Genomic DNA, 22,515 nt, shown 5'->3' with positions numbered 1-22,515 from the left:
TTGTTGTCTCGTTCTATCAAGTCGTGGTTGACATTCGTGATCAGAGTTCTCGAGTCATCCATGTGTCCTGTGCTGCTTCTCAAAGCTTTGGAAGAGATAGTTTGGTTGTAGCCTTTATCTCATCCATCCTGCACATACACTGCACACACAAGGAAATTAGACACATGTCCAATCAATTGAAGTGGCCACAGGTGGACTCCAATCAAGTTGTAGAGACATCTCAAGGATGATCAAAGGAAATTGGATGCACCCGAGCTCAATTTGGAGTGTCATGGCAAAGGGGTTGAATACTTATTGATAAATACTGAATACATTTCAGCTTTTCATTTTTAATTCATTTGTAAAAATATCTAAAAACACGTTTTCACTTTGTCATTGTAGGGTATTTTGTGGAGATCGGTGACAATTTTTTTTTAATTGAATCCATTTTAAATTCAGGCTGTAACGCAACAAAATGTGACAAAAGTCGAGGGATGTGAATACTTTCTGAAGGCACTGTGTGAAGTGATGTTATTTTAGCATAAGTAATACGATTGTGGGATTCCGAATTACCGAACAAATTGAGCTGGATGAATGAAGTGAGCAAAGCGATCCGAACAAATGAATTTTACCAGAAAGTGTCGTTGTTTATATATTACATAATTTGTTAATTATGGAAATTTATAGGGGATAATAAACAAATTGTGTGAACAATGTGCTGTAAAGGAGAAAATTGTTATACTTTTTAATTCATCCTTTGGAAGTTGTACAAAATGATGTGTCTTAGAAACTGTTTCTTTGTGAATTTTATGGACAATGTAGTATGTTCCCTGAGAGGGGAAATTGGTCAAGAAATCACGAATAGTTCAGAAAACCCATAATAATACTCTGATTCTGATGTACCATACTCTGTTACAGAGAGTCAGTGCTGCCGAAGCAGTTTCTTGGCAATGCTTATACTGGGTGGTTTGCCATTGCCTTCCCAGCAGTAGTAGTAGTAGTAGTAGTAGTAGTAGTAGTAGGGGGAAAATGGGGATTGTGAGACCTGAGGAACGCATGATGTAGGGAAAGTTTACTTGGAGATTTTGAAAAATAGATACAGAATATTGGGTAAGTGGCTGAAAGCAAAGCATTGTGAGGTAATGTTTTCTGGGATTCTCCCAAGATTAGGAAACTACATAGAAATTATGAGCAGAGCGATCGATGTCAACCAATGGCTGGAAGAATGGTGTGGGGAGGAAGGTTTTACATTAAAGAAGCAATGGGAATAATTTCAGGAACAAAGGGAGTGTTTCCAGAATGATGGCTTTTTGTTAAATAGAAAGGGGGCACCAAGGTTTGCAGGGGAAATCGAGGAAGGAATTTCGAGTTTTTTTGGATCAACGGAGGGTGGGGAAGCTATTAACTGATTATTTAATCGTGATTAGTAAGGCCAGGCAAGAAAATAGAATTTCAGGAAGGGAAAAGTTAAACATATTCACAACACCAATGTCAGGAGTTTAAATAATAAGATGGAAGAGCTCGAGGCCAAAGTAGATAGCGAGGAGTACGATAAGGTTGCAGTGAGTGAGACATGGTTTAAGGAGGAGAGTAACTGGAGGAGAGGATTAGAAGGCTACAAGGTGCATCGGTGTGATCGGAAGGAGGAGGTGGAGCAATCTGGGTAAAGGAATTGATGTCGAGGAATCTGTATATGTCGAGATTAGAGATTGTAAAAGGTAAGATAGTAGTGGTAGGATGCTTTGAAAGGACTGCTGATGTGGAGGAATACAAGAATAATTGAAAAGGGCATGTGGTAAGGGAAGAGTATTGATGATGGAGGATTTTAACTTTCCAGGGACAGATTAGGTCCAGAAACACAGAAAGGGCAGAGCAGATGAGGATTTCCTAGATTTAGTCCAGGATTGCTTTTTAACCCAGTTTGTAGATAAACCCACTCGGGGGAGTGCAGTGTTGGACCTCCTTTTAAGTTACGATCCCAATATGGTGGAGGTAGGGAAGCACTTCGATTCAAGTGATCAAAACATCATGTGTGCAAGGATTATTTTAAGAGTTAGAGTTCAGGATCGTAGAGTAAGGCTATTACATTCCAGAAAGGCAAATCTTAATGGTATGAGGAGAGAGTGGATCACGTATATTTGGAGAAGCTAACAATAGGACAATCGGCATCAGAAAATGGGAAACCTTTAAGGAGCAAATATGTTCAGTGCAGGGTAAATACATTCAAATGAGGTGTAAAACTATAAGCAGAAAGAGGTCAGGGTGGTTGAGTTGTGAGATAAGGAATGCATTTAAGGAGAAGCAGAAGGCATTTATTAGGTATAAAATAACAGGACTGGAGTTCGATTTCTATCACCATCGGAGCAAACAGGCAAGTAAAGAAAATAACTCGGCAAGCCAAAAGAGAGTATGAGAAGGAGATGGCTTGGAATATTAAGCACGAGCAAATACCACCTGTTGTTGACTCTTGGTTGGTCGTGAGAGACAGAACTCGAAGCCTCGTGTATATCACCCAAGGGAGCGGCGCCATTCTGCAGAGGGCGGAATCGGCAAGTGCGGTCGACGAAGAAGCCACAGCGCAGTTTGGAAGCTCTGATGTTGATAATTGCCTCACGAATTGCAAGGCACCAATTGTGGGGCGCGGTTACCTGCACGCTGACGATGCGGTTCGATTGTCAAGTCCAAAAAGATCGACTGGACTCAGCAAAGTGAAGGAACGAACAGAAATTTCTTTATTTTATATGACCCTGTGTGTGTGTGTGTGTGTGTGTGTGTGTGTGTGTGTGTGTGTGTGTGTGTGTGTGTGTGTGTGTGTGTGTGTGTGTGTGTGTGTGTGTGTGTCTGAGTGCGGAGGCACCTCAAAGAGGAATTTAGGTTGTAGATAACCTCATGTTTTCCTTTCATTAATATAATTTGAATTATTGTCATTCTACGTATTTGATTACTGTCATTAAATTATCAATTTCATCTAATTTGCTTGTATCTGTGTATCTGTTGTGGGTTTGAGAGTAAAACCCCTGTGCTGTGTTGCCGCCCTGGTGAAGCACCGAGCATATTTTTCGCGCTCGCCATTAATTTCCGAGAATCTCGGCTGTAAGCCTCCAAGGGAGAACTGTGTGGCCATCCATCCAGGTAGAGGCTAACCCTTTGGACACGAAAATACCGCCCAGACGCGTCCAGAGCCAAGCTGGTCGGAGACAAACACGGCTCAGACACGTCCAGAGACAAACACCGTTCGGATATGTCCAAACAGATAGAGAGAAAGAGGAGATGTTGGAGGAGGGTGTTGCACTGTATTGGGAGGGGGTAGAGCAAGGATGGGACAGACAGAGAAATCTGGGTAGGGGAGTAAGCAGAGAGAATGTTATGCTTTATGAACAACACACGCGCACACACACACACACACACACACACACACACACACACACACACACACACACACACACACACACACACACACACACACACACTTGTGCTTGGTCAATATCGGGAATTGGCAGGTTGGAGTCAGTGTTATTGCCAACTTAAGTACTTACTGTATACAACCCAGAAACCTTAAGTACTCTTCACCGAAAAACAACATTACATTTATATAGACACTTCAGGGATATGTTCACAAACATTATTCTTTATTAACAGCTGCCTGTGACAGGCGGAAAAAAAATGGTTCGGTAATTTAGAGAACACGTTAATATGGTAAACAGCTCAGAAATTGGATGTTATTTCACAACTCGCTCGGGGTGACGGAGCACGAACCACTCGCTCGGGGTGACGGAGCATGAGCCACCCACTTGGGGTGGCGGAGCAGTCGCTCGGGGTGACGGAGCACGAGCCACTCGCTCGGGGTGACGGAGCACGAAGCAGTTGCTCGGGGTGACAGAGCATGAGCCACCCACTTGGGGTGGCGGAGCAGTCGCTCGGGGTGACGGAGCACGAACCACTCGCTCGGGGTGACGGAGCACGAACCACTCGCTCGGGGTGACGGAGCAAGAGCCACTCGCTTGGGGTGACGGAGCAAGAGCCACTCGCTCGGGGTGACGGAGCATGAGCCACCCACTTGGGGTGGCGGAGCAGTCGCTCGGGGTGACGGAGCACGAGCCACTCGCTCGGGGTGACGGAGCACGAACCACTCGCTCGGGGTGACGGAGCAAGAGCCACTCGCTCGGGGTGACGGAGCACGAACCACTCGCTCGGGGTGACGGAGCATGAGCCACCCACTTGGGGTGGCGGAGCAGTCGCTCGGGGTGACGGAGCACGAGCCACTCGCTCGGGGTGACGGAGCACGAGCCACTCGCTCGGGGTGACGGAGCACGAACCACTCGCTCGGGGTGACGGAGCATGAGCCACCCACTTGGGGTGGCGGAGCAGTCGCTCGGGGTGACGGAGCACGAGCCACTCGCTCGGGGTGACGGAGCACGAAGCAGTCGCTCGGGGTGACGGAGCACGAAGCAGTTGCTCGGGGTGACAGAGCACGAAGCAGTCGCTCGGGGTGACGGAGCACGAAGCAGTTGCTCGGGGTGACGGAGCGCGAAGCAGTCGCTTGGGGTGACGGAGCGCGAAGCAGTCGCTCGGGGTGACGGAGCGCGAAGCAGTTGCTCGGGGTGACGGAGCGCGAAGCAGTCGCTCGGGGTGACGGAGCACGAAGCAGTTGCACGGGGTGACGGAGCACGAAGCAGTCGCTCGGGGTGACGGAGCACGAAGCAGTTGCTCGGGGTGACGGAGCACGAAGCATTTGCTCGGGGTGACGGAGCACGAAGCAGTTGCTCGGGGTGACGGAGCACGAAGCAGTTGCTCGGGGTGACGGAGCACGAGCCACACGAGCTATTAATTCAACGGCCATGCAGGATTTTAACTCGGGACTTTCGAATCCCCACGGCTGCCAGCCAAACCATTAAGCCAACAACAGGCATATGTTCACCTCAAAAATAATTAATGGTTGAATTCAGTGAGAAGATATGAAAATCTTCAAATTTCAAGTCAATAGAATGAAAATTGAGGATTTTAGAAATTCCACCTTAGTTGTTGTCATTTGGCCTCAGTTGACCTCAAAATAATTGGTGGTTGAACTCGATGACCAAATATGCAACTCTTCAAATTTCAAGTCAATCAGATGAAAATTGACAATTTTAGAAATCTGACCGATCTTGACCTTTTAGTCGACGTTGACCTCAAAAATAATTGGTGGTTGAATTCAGTGACTTGATGTGCAAATTCTCTTTAAATTTCTTGTCAATCGGAAGAAAATTGGGGATTTTTAAAAATCGTCCGATGTTGGCCTTTGTCTTTTGTTGACCCCAAAAGAGTGAGTGACCGCTATATCACATGGTCATATAAAATGGGGGTAAAGTTTCAATTTCCTCCGCTGATGGTTTTCGATGGTTAGGTTTTCCTCTTAACAAAATTCAGACGAAGAAGGCACCTGGTTCGAATCTCGAATTTTGCACTCACGGCGCTTGGTGCTGTTTGCAACCGTGTGGCGCTGCTCAGACGGAACGATCAGCGCGGCTGGGGGATGAGGTCGCATGGAACGTTGACGTGTCTATGACGTCATTTGGGGCTATCCCGGAGTCGACGCGGGGACGCAACGAGTCGCTCATGCTTTGCACTCGTGGATTACGGAGCGAGGATGAGGGCGGACAAGCATTCCTCGTCTCCCAGGCCATGACCAATGTTCGGGACTTTTCCGCACACGAGACGACAACAACCTCGATCACGTGACAGCCAATTGGTTTGACGGAACACCCTCCCATCTTCGCAGCACGTCCATTATTCTCGCAAGTTTGTTCCATTTTGTCCCCGAAGCCGCAGGTGTGTTCCCATGGTAATCGATCCCTGTAACCACGCCCCTCCGATATTAAGCACGCCCTCAGCAGAATAACCACGCCCCCCGATTAATAAGCCCGCCCCCGGCATCACAATCACGCCCTCACGTGACGCGCGCGTCTTTTCTGGAGGGAATGCGCCAAAACAAAGATGAAAGGAACACTAAATGTCAATTCAAATATTTATTAATCTCAGAGTTAGATCGGTTATTCCCCGATTCAGGCTGTTCTGTTCGACGTGGCGAATCTGCCGCCGAGAAAGCGTGACTAAAGAAGGTTCTTGATCACGTGGCTCTCTCTTTTCCCTCGATTCGCTGACTGGACGAGGCTTCGTGACCACGTGCGTCCCGTTTGAAGCGCCGGTACGTCGCTATTATTTCATTTTCATAAATATAACCCTGAAAAAACAAGGGATTCCCCGAGGTTTGATGTTTCTGCTGATATTTGATGTTAATATGGACGACGTTGGGGAAAAACTCGTCTCGGCCCCGCCCCCATCAGAATGATGGACAGTTCGTACAGTCCCGTCCAGCCCTCGGATCCTTGTCTGCCGATTATTTTTCAAAGGAATATCGTTTTTCGTACGTTTCGTGGAATCCTTTCAAGCAATTAAAATTACAACACCGAAGGATGATGCACGAGGTAAAACTCTGTCGTCTGAATAAAATTATTATTATTATTATTATTATTATTATTATTATTATTATTATGGACGAGAACATGAATTCCCGGGTTTAACCGATGTTTTTTTTTTCCTCGTCCTCCCTCTCCTTTTCTGCCTCTTCTTCCTCTCTTGCTTCTTCTTCCTCTTCTTGTCCTCCCTCCTTCTCCATGATCTGGAGAACTGAAAAGTGATCCCTGCCTCGACAATCGGCTGAACCAACCGAGCAGAGGTTCTCATGTGGATCCAAAGCGACTTTTTAGAGAAGATACTCCAACTTTAGTTTTGTATGTAGCAGATGCGCCGGCCATTGTTTTTTTGTGCGCCGTCCCTACATGGGGAGTACTGGCGTACTCTGTGATTCAAAGCATAACCGGATTCGAACCTTCACCCGATTCGAACCCATGACCGCATTCCCTAATTTACCCTATTTACCCCTTTACGTCATAGATATAATCTTTATTTCAACCCCCCCCTTCCCCACCCCTTTTTTGTAATCCACAACTCCACATCTTTGTAACGGTACAACCCGATGTTTGAACCGAGTAAATCGTAACCGATACTAACTTCACGGACGTTGGATCAGTTTGTATACGAGGTGGACTGGAGGGAGTTGTCCAAAATTATATATTGCGTACACAATAAATAGATGGCCCAAAGCGTCGTATAAAATTGGGGGTGGGGCACAACCTGAAGGAGCAGCGGCGATCCCCCCCCCCCCCCGAAGACTGGTCATAAAACGATAACAAAACGAAGCGGATTGGAGAAGAGTTGGCTGGGCCGCGGCGCCATCGTGGCTGTGTGGACACGTGTTGCTGATCTCGAGGCTCCCAAACGTTCCTCGCGCCCAAAGGTTCCACTGTCGGTCGGGAAAGTCCGTCGACTGAAGGACCTTGTGAGGAGCATCAAACCTCGTGTTCAGGCGGAAGTCGGTCGGTGAACGGCTCCATTTTTCTTTTCTTTTTTTTTATAATGAGAATCTAGTTCCGCAAGTGGAACACGAAGGTCGGCATCGTCGCGAGCTTTCGATCAATCTTTTCATCAGGTGTGAGTCATATCGGTGAGTGTGCTTCGATCGGTGCACACCATCGTGATGGGCTGGAAAAAAACATTTCAATCTTCCTCCTCTTTCTCTCCCCCTCTTCTCTCCCCCTCTTCTCTCCCCCTCTTCTCTCCCCCTCTTCTCTCCCCCTCTTCTCTTCTCTTCTCTCCCCCTCTTCTCTTCTTCTCTTCTCTCCCCCTCTTCTCTTCTTCTCTTCTCTCCCCCTCTTCTCTTCTTCTCTTCTCTCCCTCTTCTCTTCTTCTCTTCTCTCCCCCTCTTCTCTTCTTCTCTTCTCTCCCCCTCTTCTCTTCTTCTCTTCTCTCCCCCTCTTCTCTTCTTCTCTTCTCTCCCCCTCTTCTCTTCTTCTCTTCTCTCCCCCTCTTCTCTTCTTCTCTTCTCTCCCCCTCTTCTCTTCTTCTCTTCTCTCCCCCTCTTCTCTTCTTCTCTTCTCTCCCCCTCTTCTCTTCTTCTCTTCTCTCCCCCTCTTCTCTTCTTCTCTTCTCTCCCCTCTTCTCTTCTTCTCTTCTCTCCCCCTCTTCTCTTCTTCTCTTCTCTCCCCCTCTTCTCTTCTTCTCTTCTCTCCCCCTCTTCTCTTCTTCTCTTCTCTCCCCCTCTTCTCTTCTTCTCTTCTCTCCCCCTCTTCTCTTCTTCTCTTCTCTCCCCCTCTTCTCTTCTTCTCTTCTCTCCCCCTCTTCTCTTCTTCTCTTCTCTCCCCCTCTTCTCTTCTTCTCTTCTCTCCCCCTCTTCTCTTCTTCTCTTCTCTCCCCCTCTTCTCTTCTTCTCTTCTCTCCCCTCTTCTCTCCCCCTCTTCTCTCCCCCTCTTCTCTCCCCTCTTCTCTCCCCCTCTTCTCTCCCCCTCTTCTCTTCTTCTCTTCTCTTCTTCTCTTCTCTCCCCTCTTCTCTCCCCCTCTTCTCTCCCCCTCTTCTCTCCCCCTCTTCTCTTCTTCTCTTCTCTCCCCCTCTTCTCTTCTTCTCTTCTCTCCCCCTCTTCTCTCCCCCTCTTCTCTCCCCCTCTTCTCTCCCCCTCTTCTCTCCCCCTCTTCTCTCTCCTCTCTCTCTCCCTCCTCGTAATGCCGCATTTTCTATCGTTCTTTATTTTTTTTTTCTTTATGGCTTTTCCTTGTTTTCTAACTTCCTTACATTCTTTCTCTTTCTCTCTCTTTTTCCCGTGAAGTTGTTTTGGCCACTCTTGCATTCGGTGTCCTTCGGTTTAAAATCGGGACTCTCTCACATTAAACTTTATACACTTTGTCGCCGATCGCCGTTCCCCAAGTTACGGGAGAAGTTGTTTTTAATCTGTTTGCTCGCTGATTTGTACCCAAGTACGTTTCCAGAACTACTATAATCGATATACTCTACCGTGAATGACTACATTGGACAATACTTTGTTTCTTTAAGTTAATGTTAAACGTAAAGGGTTTTTAAAAAATTTATTTTGGTTTGTTTGAACAATGGATGACGTCAAGCAAATGTAACCGTCGTGATGTGCAAGGAGAAACTGCCTTTTCGGACTTTTTCCCCCCTTTGTCGAAACAAAAGACCTGTGGCACGTGTGTTCCCAGGGCCGGCACGAGATCAAACGACGCCCCAAGTAAGCCGCGGCTTGGGCTTCCCCCACGCCATTCGTACAACTGTTGAACAGTTTATGAGGGAGTGGGGAGGGCAGTTTATGACGGAGTGGGGAGGGCAGGCATTGGTGAAGATGCAGTAATTGAGATGGGTAGAAGTTGGTTGTGGTACACGAAGGAGCGAATGATTGAGGGAAAGTTTTACTCAGAGGTTTTGAAAAGTAGATACAGGATATTGGGTAAGCGGCTGAAAGCAAAGGGTTGCGAGGTCATGTTTTCTGGGATTCTCCCAAGATTAGGAAACAATATCGATTTATGAGCAGAGTGATGGATGTCAATCAATGGCTGGAAGAATGGTGGGGGGGGGGGGGAGGTTTTTCATTTAATAAGCAGTGGGAATCATTTCAGGGACAAAGGGAGCGTTTCCAGAATGATGATGACGTGACTTTATACATTATAAAGGAGGTGGTTATGAGGAGATACGGTTGAGATGTTTGATAAAATGAGTGCAGATTAATTATTCATCGGAGGCCATATCTTGAGAGTAAAGAAAAAGAGGAGAGTTAAGACTGTAGGTATTAAGGCAGGGGACTTTTACTCAAAGAGTAATTGATGCAGGGAATGGTCTCCCTGGAAAGGTAGTGGTTGCAGAAACAGTAGATAAGTTTAAATTAGAATTGGATAAGTTACCTGGAAGTTGTGGAGATAGAGGGGTGTAGGGATGTTGGTAGGATTTTTGAGGTAGCTTGAGCATTGTAGAAGTCATTCAGGTGTGCCCAACTCCCATATATTGACTGATTTACACTGCAGTACTCGTATATCAAATGTCTGCTTTTCAAAAAGCATACATTTGCTAACTTCTACATGTACTTGTTTAACAATAAATATTAATGATTGCTAAATAATGAATTGCTCTATATTGATTAATTGTACTTGTTTTTTGGCCATGTGACTAAATACATGTTGACTTTTCATTTGTTTCACTTTTATTGTATTTTTGCTTTATTTTAACATTATCTGCTTGGACCACCCAAAGTAGCAGTTTGTGAATTCATCATTTGTGAAACTGCTTGCTCAGTTCTTATCTGTTTTAGACCTTGAGCAATTGTTTATCTGCCTGGGGCCTTGGGGTAGTTTGCATGATCTTTAACTGCTCCTTCACCCAAATTCGATCTGGCCTCAACTGATCTGAACTGATGGATGTATCTTGTTTTGCTCAAAGCCTCAGCAGTTTCTTATTTTGTTTTGTTCACCTGTCTCATTGCACCATTGTTTCCTTGAGTGTATAAAAGGACATTGGCTGGGACACTTGGTTGGAGATCTTGGAACTGTAACTGTGTATATTTTCTCTCCATGCATGCATGTAAAATTATTCAACTCTGTTATTACCTCTGCCACCGAAGGTGGAAGGAGGATGTTTTCACCTCCTTGTCTGTTTTGTATGCAAGATATCTCAAAAAGTTGTGTTTGGATTCGGATGAAATTTGTTGGACAGCTTCAGTGTGTGACTGGGACTAACTGATTAGATTTTGGTGAAGATCTGGCTACGAGAATTTTTTATTATTATTATTATTATTATTATTATTATTATTATTATTATTATTATTATTTTCTATAAAGTGCTTCTTCACCATTGAGTGATGGGGCCAAAAACAAGAAATGGCACAATTTCTCAAAGTTATGGACGTATTCGGACAATTTTGTGGACAGGTTGGGTGCATGACGACTAATTGTTTTGATTTTGAATATCCAAATCTGGATGCGACTATTGTTTAATTTTTACTAATTTCCCCCCCCCCTCCCCACTATCAAGAGATGGGGCTAAACGATATGACATGTTTCAAAATTATGGGTTCGATATGTTCCACTGGATCGGGCATTGCATGGTGGAGGTATGCACTCATCTGAGTGCCTTTCTAGTATTAAACTTGTATTTGTAATTTGTGCCTGATTAAGCCAGCTGTGAAGCATTGCCTGAGACCGGGTCCCGCTCTCGCTTTTTGCTCAAATTAGCAGAGTTGATGTCCTTTTATTTATTTATTTATTTTTGAAACATTTGGTTTGAAGTGCCTTGTTCTTCTTGAAAAAAAAAAAATATATATACTGTGTATAATACATTACACACACCATCGCCAGCTCCCCTTTTCGTCTTGTGTCCTTGACTGAGTCTACCCTTGTAAAAGACAGCAATGGAAACTTAGTCCAGTTAAGCATGCCTTCAGCGATCTCGGTGTCTTTTTAATTACATTTTAGCTTCCAGTGTCCCCATCCCCATTATTTATTACCTCACCACTGAAGGTGGACAGAGGTTGTTTTCACCCGTTTTTCTGTCTTTCTGTTTCTTTGTTTGTGTGCAGGATATCTCAAAAAGTTATGGATTTGGATGAAACTTTGTGAACACAATGGGTGTGTGATGATGACTAACTGATTAGATTTTGATGAAGATCTTGATCTGGATTTTGAAACTAGAATATTTAAGTTTCCCGTTCTGGGTTTGGAGCGTTGCCAGGTCTCCTTCGGGGCTCCCTGCTGACGATCTCAAAGTTAAGTTTCCTGTCGTTATCTGTCCCGTTTTAACTGTTTATTTTCTCACCTACATGTTACTTTATGTTCCTAGTTCGGTTTTGTTTCAAAAATCATGCTATTTTGTGAAATTTCGTCGAACTTGTCTTACTGGGTGCTTGAGGCCTATCCTTGAGACTTGAGGCCTACCCTTTGTTCTCCTCTGTGTACGATGGTGTTTGTTTTTTTTCTCCCCATTATCTTCAATTTCTATTTTTCCCACTTTCTTAACGTCCCCCATCCCTCCCAACTAATCACTCTATTTCGTATCTTAAATAAAAAAAACGTTACCTTTCTCCGATTCTTCTTCCTCCTCTTCTTCTTCCTCTTTTTTATTTTATTTTTCTACAACACTTCCATGACCTAATCTGTTAAACTCTCAAACATTAATAATGATAACAAAAAACGATCTCTTGTAATGCTTCATCTTCCTGATTTTACACGTAGTTCTCTTTACCGTATCATAATACACTATTCTTCTGCTATTTAAACAGACTGCTCTCAATTCGACCTTTCCTTCATACCTTGTCTAAAAAATCCAACTGTTACAGCGTTTCTTCTCTCCATTCTCTTAATTCGCCTTCATTGCATCCATCAAGAAATGTGTTTAATCGCATAACTGACCTAAAACTTAAAAAAAAAAAAACTCAGTTTGCTATGAATGTTCGCTTTCCATCAACCATTCTTTTTTTCCAACTTCAGTGCCAACTCACCCCTCTCACCCCATCTTCTCAAAGCAACCATCCCACTCTTCTCCCTCCAAGCCTCCCTCTCACCTCTCTCAAAAACTCCCCCTCACCTTTCTCCCACCATTCATCCCCCTCACTCATCCTTCCCAAAGTTGCCCCCCTTCCCATCCACAAAACCGCCTCCCTCCCCTGCCCCCTCCCCTCCTCCTCACTCCACCTCCTCAAATCCTCACCTGCCTTCTTCCCCCTCTCTTGTCCCACCTCTCCCCCAGCACCACAGACCCCATTCTCCTCCTCATTCGACCCCCTCCGCTAGCTATTCGACAATCCCCCACACTCTTTCAACAATCCTCCTTACCACCCCCTCGTCCCTTGTCCTACTCTACCCCTCCCCCCCCACCTCCTACACCCAAAGCCTCCTCCCCTACCTCTTCATTAAAAGTATGGACCTCAAATATCCGGGGCCTTCGCTCAAACCTTTCAGATATTTCCATACAGGTTGCCACTGACAAACCAGACATAATCTGCCTCACAGAAACTTTCCTCCCCCAAGATGTGTCTGACTCCCAAGTATCTCTCCCTGGTTACTCCCTCCTCCGGTTTGACAGACCTGAGCCTCGCCCTGGTGGAGGAGTTGCTCTCTTCATCAAAGATTCTATTCCTCATTCTCCATGCACTGCCCTCACTCCCCACACCCCCAGGAATACCTCTGGCTACGGCTTCCCCTCCATTCTGACGTGGATTTTTTAAACCCACCTTGTTGTGATCGTTGTCCTCCTGAAGGATTCTAACTGGCCGATTGTGGAATCCTATTTGACTTCAGACAGAGTTTAACGTTTGTCCGATTTGATTATAAAATCCTACAAAAACCCTATCGACTGATAAAACTGATGTCCACACAAGTCCTTCCTTGTGAAACAATTTATTATTCAAATTATCCACCATACACTTCTCACCCTCGTACAGTGAACTTAAGAATCCCCATTGATTGCAATATTATTTGGTTCTATTTCATTTATTCTTACTTTAGTTAACAGTTAGACCCACCCGATTCAATTTCACTTCTACATTACATCAGAGAGTTTTATTCTAACTTGGTACTTGGTCAGTTCCAAGGAGTACAAGCCACTGAGATACTATGCTTCCTCACGTGCTTGCACTGAAAACAATTTTTCATTTCAAAGCATTTTATACTTTCGTGAGAGAGAGGTTGGGGGATATTCACGAAACCTTTAGACGAAAAGCCACTTCGTACATTTCTAAGCAAAGGTTCATTTATCAGCTCGGTCACTCTGCTCCAGAACAACACATTTCTTATCATTTAGGTCAAAAGTCTTTTGGCCAGAAATGACAGCCAATTCAACTTGCATCATAAAAGTTACATTTCTGAAACTCCATTTGTTACAATTTAAAATACATTAATATGAATTTTTCCCCCACAACTCCCACCTCATGTTTATATGTGTACTGTACCGTCCACCTAACAGTGATGACTCCATCTCCACCTCACTATCTGAAAACATGGACCAACTTCTATCTTCTCATCAAAACTCTCTCTTCCTCATGTGGCGACTTCAATTGTCATCATGCCAGTTGGCTCGGTGTGGGAACCTCTCTCACCTGTCATGGCACCTCAGCAAAAGCTTTCTACGACTCATTGGGACTCACTCAATCGGTCAACTTCCCTACCCGGATCTTAAACAATGGTACTCCATCTCTTCTGGATCTGATTTTGACAAATTTCCCTGACAATATCTGCTGCTCTTCCTCTGTGCCAATCGGTTCTTCTGACCACATTCTTGTCAAAGTGGACATCTCTCTGGCTGTTATCAGAGAACCACCTCACCGCCGTCGAGTCTGGCATTTCACTCAAGCTGACTGGCAGGGTCTCCAAGCAGCCCTCAAACTTATAGACTGGTCTCCTGTCGCTACTTTCTCCAACATCAACTCATCCTGGGAATACTTTCAAAGAAACTTGCTCTCCCTCATGCACAGATTTATCCCCTCTCGTCTTCAGTTCTCCTACCCTTCCTCCTACCCTTCCTCCTGCCCTTGGTTCACTGAAGCTTGTGGTAAAGCAGTTGTCCTGAAACAACTTGCCTTTGCCTCATGGAAAGCAAACCCAACTGAGGGTAATCTCAGTTCCTTCCATAAAGCTCGGAACAAGTGTGTATCTACCCTCAGAAGAGCCAGAAAACAACATCTTTCTCATCTCAAGTCTGAACTGTCAAACCTCTCTCCCTCCTCAAAATCCTGGTTGCATCTAATCAAATCTGTTGCTGGTGTATGTTCCCCCTTCATCCCCTCCCTTACCTCAAATGGCCGTACTGCTGAAACCGCACGTGAAAAAGCTGAATGCCTAAACTCGGTGTTTGCAGCTCAATCTTGTGTCCAAAACCCATCACTTTCTCTAGCCACCTTACCCAGTCACACCCAACTGTCCCTAGACTCTGTGTCCTTTTCTCCTGACAAGGTGGAGCGTTTTCTGTCAAACCTCGACTCGGATTCTGCAACCGGTCCAGACGGCATCCTCAAAACCTGCTCAAAGCCTGTGTCCTCGTGTCCTCAAAAACGTGTCCTCGTGTCCTAAAATGCAAAAAAAGGGGCCTCAAAGTCTGGTCTTCTGCTCTTGCTCACCCTCTCTCTGTTCTATTCACCCTCTCATTTGCTCAAGGTAATCTGCCAGCTGCTTGGAAATCAGCAAACATCACTGCCCTGCACAAAAAATGTGCAAAAACAGATCCCTGCAACTACAGACCAATCAGCCTTCTCCCAATCATCAGCAAGGTTATGGAATCCATCATGCTTCAAACATCAATGGCTTGATTTCTAATCATCAATTTGGTTTCAGACCAGGTCACTCAACCCTGGATATGCTGCTTCTGCTCTCCCATCAATGGATGGAGGTCCTCAATGCCAGACAGGAAATCCGAGCCGTATCCCTGGACATATCACGTGCTTTTGACACAGTCTGGCACCCTGCACTACTCACCAAACTTTCTTCCCATGGTATTCAAGGCCATCTCCACTCATGGCTCGCAGACTTCCTCTCCTGTCGCAGTCAACGTGTGGCCCTAAATGGAGTTCTTTCATCCCCTCTTCCTGTGCAGGCTGGAGTTCCTCAAGGTAGCGTTCTGGGCCCTGTTCTTTTTCTGGTTTTCATCAATGATCTCTCGGACTCTCTGGAAAATCCTCTATTTCTCTTTGCCGACGACTCCACCCTCTGCCGTACCATCTGTCATCCCTCAGACCGGCAAGCAGCAGCTTCTTCACTCACCGCAGATCTGGATAAAATCACAAACTGGTCCAACACGTGGAACATGTCTTTCAATCCAGACAAATCTCACACTCTCACTATGTCTCTTCGAAAGGACCGTTTACAAAACCCCCCCATCCACTTTCTCAACAATCCTCTGGAAGAAGTCTTTTCTTTCAAGCTTCTAGGTCTCACTATCTGCCATGACCTTTCCTGGGAAAGTCACATTTCCGAAAGTCGCCGACTGGGAATCCTCCGTCGTGCAAAGTCCTTTCTCGGCCCACCTGACCTCCTGACCACTTACAAAGCTTTTGTCCACAGCCTGATGGAGTACTGCTCTCCCCTCTGGGCTGGTGCTCCTGCCTCCCACCTTTCTCGGCTTCACGCTGTCGAAGCCAAGGCATTTCGGATCATTGGCATCTCCCGTAATGAGGCTGAATCTTTGGGCCTCTCACTCGATCACCGCAGGTTGGTCGGTGGTCTTTCTGTCTTCTCCCGTCTCCTCTCCATCCTCGCTCCCCCCCCCCCCCTGCTCTCTCTGCTTGTCTTGGTTTTCTGTTGTCTGTTTCTTATTTTGTTTTGTTTTGTTTTATATTTTGAAAGCTTGTCTTTCTGTCTTCTACCGTCTCCTCTCCATCCTCGCCCCCCCCCTGCTCTCTCCCACCACATTTCCGCAGGGCGCTCAAGGTCCGCCAACAACCCCCTTCTGGTAAAACTACCAAAATCACGAATCGCTGCTCGCCTTCACTCTTTCATTCCTCTTTTTTTTTTTCCTGCCTTTGGAATAAACTCCCACACTCTATTCATTCCCATTCTTCCCTCCAGGCCTTCAAAACAGCTGTTCACCACCACCTCTTATTGTCCCCCATCCAAATCCTCGATCTTTTCTACCCCTGATAATCCACCCAAGCCCACCTCCTTCAAATTCCCTGCTTTCCTTCCTGAAAGTCCCTGTAATGTCCATCTTCTATTCCCCATGTTCCCCGTCCCATCCTTCTCCCTTCCACAGATCTAATGTCTGTTCCCACTGTTTTGTCCTTCCCACTCCCTCCTCTCTTGTCTCATGCCCCCCTTGATGTGAGTTGTGTGTTCGCTCTCATACGAGCCTCGACAAGGTATACAAAAAAAAAAGTGATGCTCCATCATTGATAGATTGGGGCAAGAAATTATTTGACACACTATGGTTCAAAAAGTTATGACAACTTGGTGGATGAGTTGGGTAGGTGACGAGAAGAAGTCAAGTTGATTTTGGTTCAGGTCCAGATGCAGCTCTAGCCTATTGGTGTGATATAAAATGCAAAATGTTCAGCCTGGCAGAGGGATGTGCTCTACCCAATGCCCTTCAAGTTAAACCTGTGGTTGATGAACCCAGCAACAAGGAATTGGCACTGAATCTGGGACAGTTGAGTTTATTGGAGCAAATAAATATTGTTCAACCATTGGTTGGAAAAGAAAAGAGGAGGAGGAGGGGTGGGGAGATTTTATTTTTCTGCTGCAAGCACAATTGAAAGCTCCTTTGTGCAGCACACCAGTGTATTTGTTATACATCATTCCATTTTTAAACGAGAAGGGCACTCGGTAGAACACATACCTCTGCCACATAATGCCTGATCCATGACAACATATCGGGCTAAAACATTTTTGAAATATCATGCTATACAGAACTATATCGTTTTTGGCCCTCTCTCTCAATGGTGAAGAATCACTTGGAAATTAAACAATTCTCGTATCCAGATCCGGATTCGGATCCTCACCAAAATCAAATCGATTCATCGTGGTCACGCACCCGGCATACCCAGCATGCCCACCAAATTTCATCTGGATCTATCCACAACTTTTTGAGATATCCTGCACACAGTCAGACGTGAAAACGTAACCTCCTTCACATTCGGTGGTGGAAGTAACTTGAAGGACACTTGGTAGAGCGCATACCTCCGCCCCGCAATAACCGATCCACGAGAATATATCGGGCCCAATACATTTTTTGAAATATGCTACATTTCGTTTTTAGCCTGACCTCTCAATGGTGAAGAATCACTTCTCAAAATTAAATTCTCGTATCTGGATCTTCACTAAAATCAAATCAATTCTTCCTTGTCACACACCCAACGTGTCCACCAAGTTTCATCTGAATCCGTGCACAACTTTGAGATATCCTGCACACAAATGGACAGACAGAGAAAGGGATTAAAACATAACCACCTTCAGCTTCGGTGATGGAGGTAACAATGCATAGCCTTGCCTGAGTATTTCGTGTGGTGACCCCTTTCAATAAGCCATACAGACACCCTTGTAGATGAATAATATTTTTGTAATTTGGCATTATGTGTTTTTTAATGTTAAATGTATAACCCAAATTAATTCCTTTGCAAACTTGGTGTGCGACATGGTTTTTTTGTTTGTTTGTTTTTTTTTTTGTTAATATAAATGTCTTGGAATGATCAATGTAGATTCCAGTATGTCTAAGTTTGGACAAACACCTTCAGAAACGGTCACTGCAAACTTAGACGTAATCAACATTCTTGGTGTGGGATTAACTTCTGGTTAAATTAGATGTAAATATTGTTGCGGGGCCAGGCATCGGCCGCAAGCACGACCACCAGATGGAGCAGTAGAGTCGGCTCCACTGATCACCCGGGATGTATAGGTCGTCACCCCGGATAACTTCGGTCTCTCGGACCGAAGTTCACCAATGAGGTCGACCACGTGGGGTAGGGTCGATTGCTAATTTCAATTTACCTAAATACCCACGTGGTCCAACTACCGGGGAAATTAACCCTCGGCCGACTTTGTCCGAATCGAGTCGCGATCGCCGACTCGGATCCGGCGTAACCGAGCGGAATTACCAAAGTCGAGCCGGACCAAATGACAATTTACCGGCCCGAACGGCCGTACTAATTCTCAAACACGCGTGCTGTCGAACCAATGGAGGAAAGGACACGAACGAGCTGATACATTGAACAAATGGGGTTTATTTATTCAACAATAATTGGGGAACGAGGGAAGCACGTCAGAAGCAGAGTTAAACCGAATATTAATAAATGTACGTATATACAGACAAAAAGCACTTATACAATTCACTACTTAGCAGACGGGCCCACGGACACACACACGCGCACACACCCAAAGAATTGGACCAAATGGTCTTTAATTGGACCTCCAGCCCGGAGGGCAGTCGAGCTGAAGACCAGGGTCTGTCTTGTAACTTTCCACCTCGTGTGGTCTTCAAGCCGACTCGATCCGCGGAGGAGGAGGAGAATGACGGCCAAGACGATCACCAAAAACCACCTCTCCATGACGACGAAAACGACGACCAACCAGATGACCACCAAGGCCACAATGACGAAGACGACGACCAAGGCCACGAAGACGACGACCAACCAGACGACCACCAAGGTCACAATGACTAAGACGACGACCAACCAGACGACCACCTCGACAAGCGCCTGTCCGAACGCCTGCGCCCTTATTCACCCTGTCTCCGGGGGGGGGGGGGGCGGCGTCTCCGCTCTCCCTCACTGGACCGCTTGGGCGCGCAGAATTGCTCGACGCCCTCTCATTCGCCAAAACAGGCGGCAAGCTCGTCGATTGGCCCGGGGCGAACACTCCATCTGATTAAGGTGGAGTCTCGAGCTGAGGTGATGCGATCTCGGATTGGGCAAGTGGCACACCCCTCCCATCCTGGGCGGAGTCTCGAGCTGAGGTGATGCAGATGCTGGTTTGCCAAGGGGCACACCCCTCCCATCCTGGGCGAAGTCTCGAGCTGAGGTGATGCGATCCCGGATTAGGCAAGGGTCAGAGTGAGGGGCACGTGTAGTAATTATAGAAAAACCCTATCAAAGTAACTCACAGCGCATTTCCATTTAATCACCCTTGGACAAGGGACGGGACCCTAACTGGCAACATGTACTTACCGATATAACTGAGCTATAGGACCTGAATGTTGTGTGCGATAGGTTTCCAAATCCTCAACAATATGATGTGGAAGGGGTTGGGGATAGTAGATAAATGGGGTTTCTGGGACGCCCATTGAAATGAATGGGGAAAAAGGGAAAACTTTCTGACCCAAGCCTCAAGCTTAAAATGGGTGACTCGTTTTCTCCCCCTCCCATACAAGCAAATGTAAAATTGAGACTTGCTGATTTAAAGTACTTCTTCCCTTTCATATTTTCATTATACTCAGAGCGAACCAACGAATATTTGTCCATGTTCTACTTGAGGGAATAGCTTAATTTTCTGATAACATTCATTTCCATCGAGTATATTCACTTTATCTCTTCAAGCACGAAAGAAAGGGAAGTTCACAAGCCCTCCTTCGGTTCTGTAAAATTGGGAAGTTCGTTGAAGAGCACAGTCGTGCCGTGGAAATGAGGAAGTATTCTGTGCACAATGTTTTTACTTAGCCCATGTCTCCAAATACAATTCATGGTTTTATCTTGAATCGTCAGAACACTAACAGAACAAAATTTAGCGAAAAGCAAGCAAAAACAACTTTTAATCAAAAGAAGATATTTAAAAGTAAGTTTTAAATGAAAGAAAAGATAAAATCTCTTTCAGCCCTCATACCCGAACCAAGCCCCAAAAGGCCGAAGTCATTTCCTTCATGAGACACACCCGAAAAAACCCATTGTTTCCACATTTCCGATTTGGGGTTGAGGGGAAGGTGCGCTCCCCCAACGACCCACTATCCCTCTCCCCTCCCCTCCCTGTGTGTGTGGGGGGTGGGATGAGGGGAGTAGTGGGTAAAAGTTGGGGCGCACAGGGGGAAGGGGGTGGGGCTTATGTGGGTGGGTGGGGCTTGTGTGGGTGGAGCATTTTTTAAAAAAATTAAATAAACGTGTGTGAGGAACTAATAAACTAATTATGTGGGTGGGGCTTGTGTGGGTGGAGTTAAAATGGGGTGGAGTCAAAAAATTGTTTTTTAATTTATCTTTGTCTTTTGTAATTCCTGTGAATAAAATGAACCTAAAATCTCTTCCCCCTTTAAATCACATAATTTGTAAGTCCAAGGAACTGTATCGACGACATCAACAATTTTAAAAAGTTTTTCAAAATGAGATTTCCACCTGTATATTCTTACTATATCACCAACCTTGAACTGAGGCTTTCTGACATTAATCTCTTTTTCATATTTTAATTTTGTAAATGTTTCTGATGGTTTAATTTTTGTTGAGGTATGAATCGTATCATTATACTTATCTACAATGTCCTGAATTAAAGATAACCATTGTTGAGAACCGAGTTGAGTAATTTTTTGGTTCGTGGGCTCCAGCAGTCACCACTATTTTCGTTGCGTCTGTGTGTCTGTCTCTGTGTGTCTGTTTGTGACTCTCCAGAGCATAGCTCCGTGACGTTTGATGTGATCTTGATGAAACTTGGACATAAGCTAGATGTCATGGTCTAGTTGTGTTTTTTTTTGTCTGAGAGGTGTCCCATGCCCCTTGTGGGCGGAGCCACGCCCACCTGAACTTTTTATTTATTTATATTTTTTTCTTTTTCTTTTTTCTCGCAATTTTATTTCCTAGAAGCTGTGTGTAATGTCCATAAGTACAACATATAAAAAAATCCGATTTGATTTGGTCAATTTTGACGGAAGAGATAGGTTTTTACGGTAGGGCTTCCTTAAAAGCTTCCACTAACTCAATTGTACCTATCGTGGCATTGTTCAATAATGCCCGCCAACCATCGTCTCCTCCCGGCTAGTTTATATAGTCTCTCTTTTAAAATGCTCAATAACTACTTTTCCTTCATTAAAGGTGCTGTATCATGTAATGTTGTTGTTTTAAGGAAAATTCATAAATGTTTTGTTGTTGAACTCTGCACCCTCATCAGTCCACAATTTTTTTTAGGTTTTCTCTTGCTTTTATTGAATATCTGTTGAAAGGCTAACATAAGAGTATTACCTGTTTTGTTTTTCAAAGGGACAACTCACGCAAATCGACTCCTCAAATCAATACCGGTTAAAGCATACTTGTACCCTTTATCATTATTGAGTTCAATTAAATCAGCAGACAAGATATAATCAACTTACTTGGAATAAACCTTCCTTCTATGAAACTTTGTGATTATTAGTTTATGTAATTCATCAGCTAATTGCTCTTCAATCTTAATGACATCATTAGAGCCTATAAGTTTTTTTTTTGAATTTCCAAGTCCAAGTTTCAATTTAGCACTGATTGTCTTTTTCTCTCAATGTTGGATTTTGTATTGGAGACAAATTCTACAACATTTCTCTATCGGCTTCATGTTTTTCTTCCAACGTCGTGCTATTCCCATAATCAATATCATGCTTCATGCACACTTCATCAACCCTATTGATAGGTTTGCTCCACGGTTTAGGATTGTCAGCCTCATCTCCTCTTTTATTCAAATTTGTTCCTTGGCCACAGAAAGAATACCTGGTAGATATAATTCCCCTCGTATTCCAGTTGTTGTAAATTTACTTCCTGATAACTTTTTTCTGTCTCCTCCTCGTTTGTGTTTGTGTTTTGTGATGAATTCACTCTTTTTTTTTTTTTTTAGCCACACACCGAACATGTACCTTTTTGTATAACCCTATTTTTACTTTTAACATACGAGATATTTTTACTCTTGCTTTTCTTTTTACTTTTGACACAATAACATTTATTTATGTGAAAAATTCCTACAGTGCTAAAACCTTTTTAGTTTCCAACATGCACATTTGAATCTTCATTTTTAAAACATAAAGAATCCTTACAAATGTCTTCAGCTCTCTCCATTTATTTAAGAAAAAAAAAAAAGTAAAACTTTGATCAGTCAATTACACCAACATCATCAATCGTATAATCTTTTTCCTTCTTTCTCTTCTTTATCTCCACTTTCTTGTTTAAATCTTCACGCATATATTTCTAATAGACTTGTCAATTCTTTGTTTTCCTCCTCAGTGCGTTGAGATTGATTGATTTTTCTGCAATA

General features: G+C 44.6%; 1 protein-coding gene across 7 annotated transcripts in view; it reads left to right on the top strand.

Annotated features, from left to right (window-relative positions):
- The first annotated feature begins 5,962 nt into the window (after positions 1-5,962).
- Positions 5,963-22,515, top strand: part of LOC147027921 (uncharacterized) — a 33,458-nt gene continuing 16,905 nt past the window's right edge. The window contains exon 1 of one of the 7 annotated variants that reach the window (XM_085877745.1): positions 5,963-6,163. Coding sequence is in view for 2 of the 7 variants with exons in the window: in XM_085877742.1 (XP_085733868.1) it covers positions 6,432-6,443 (12 nt within the window). In the remaining 5 variants the exon portion in view is untranslated. Of the gene's footprint in view, positions 6,164-6,295; positions 6,444-6,637; positions 6,750-7,176; positions 7,523-22,515 lie in introns of those variants that run through there. The other 6 variants (XM_085877742.1, XM_085877741.1, XM_085877746.1 and 3 more) reach the window with 6 other exon arrangements.

This window comes from Eptatretus burgeri, chromosome 4 (genome assembly GCF_056783735.1).
Source record: "Eptatretus burgeri isolate ZD-2024b chromosome 4, Ebu_testis_v1, whole genome shotgun sequence".
Classification (NCBI taxonomy): Eukaryota; Metazoa; Chordata; class Myxini; order Myxiniformes; family Myxinidae; genus Eptatretus; species Eptatretus burgeri.
The sequence above is the reverse complement of the archived record's forward strand: the minus strand, read 5'-3'. Positions and strand labels throughout refer to the sequence as shown.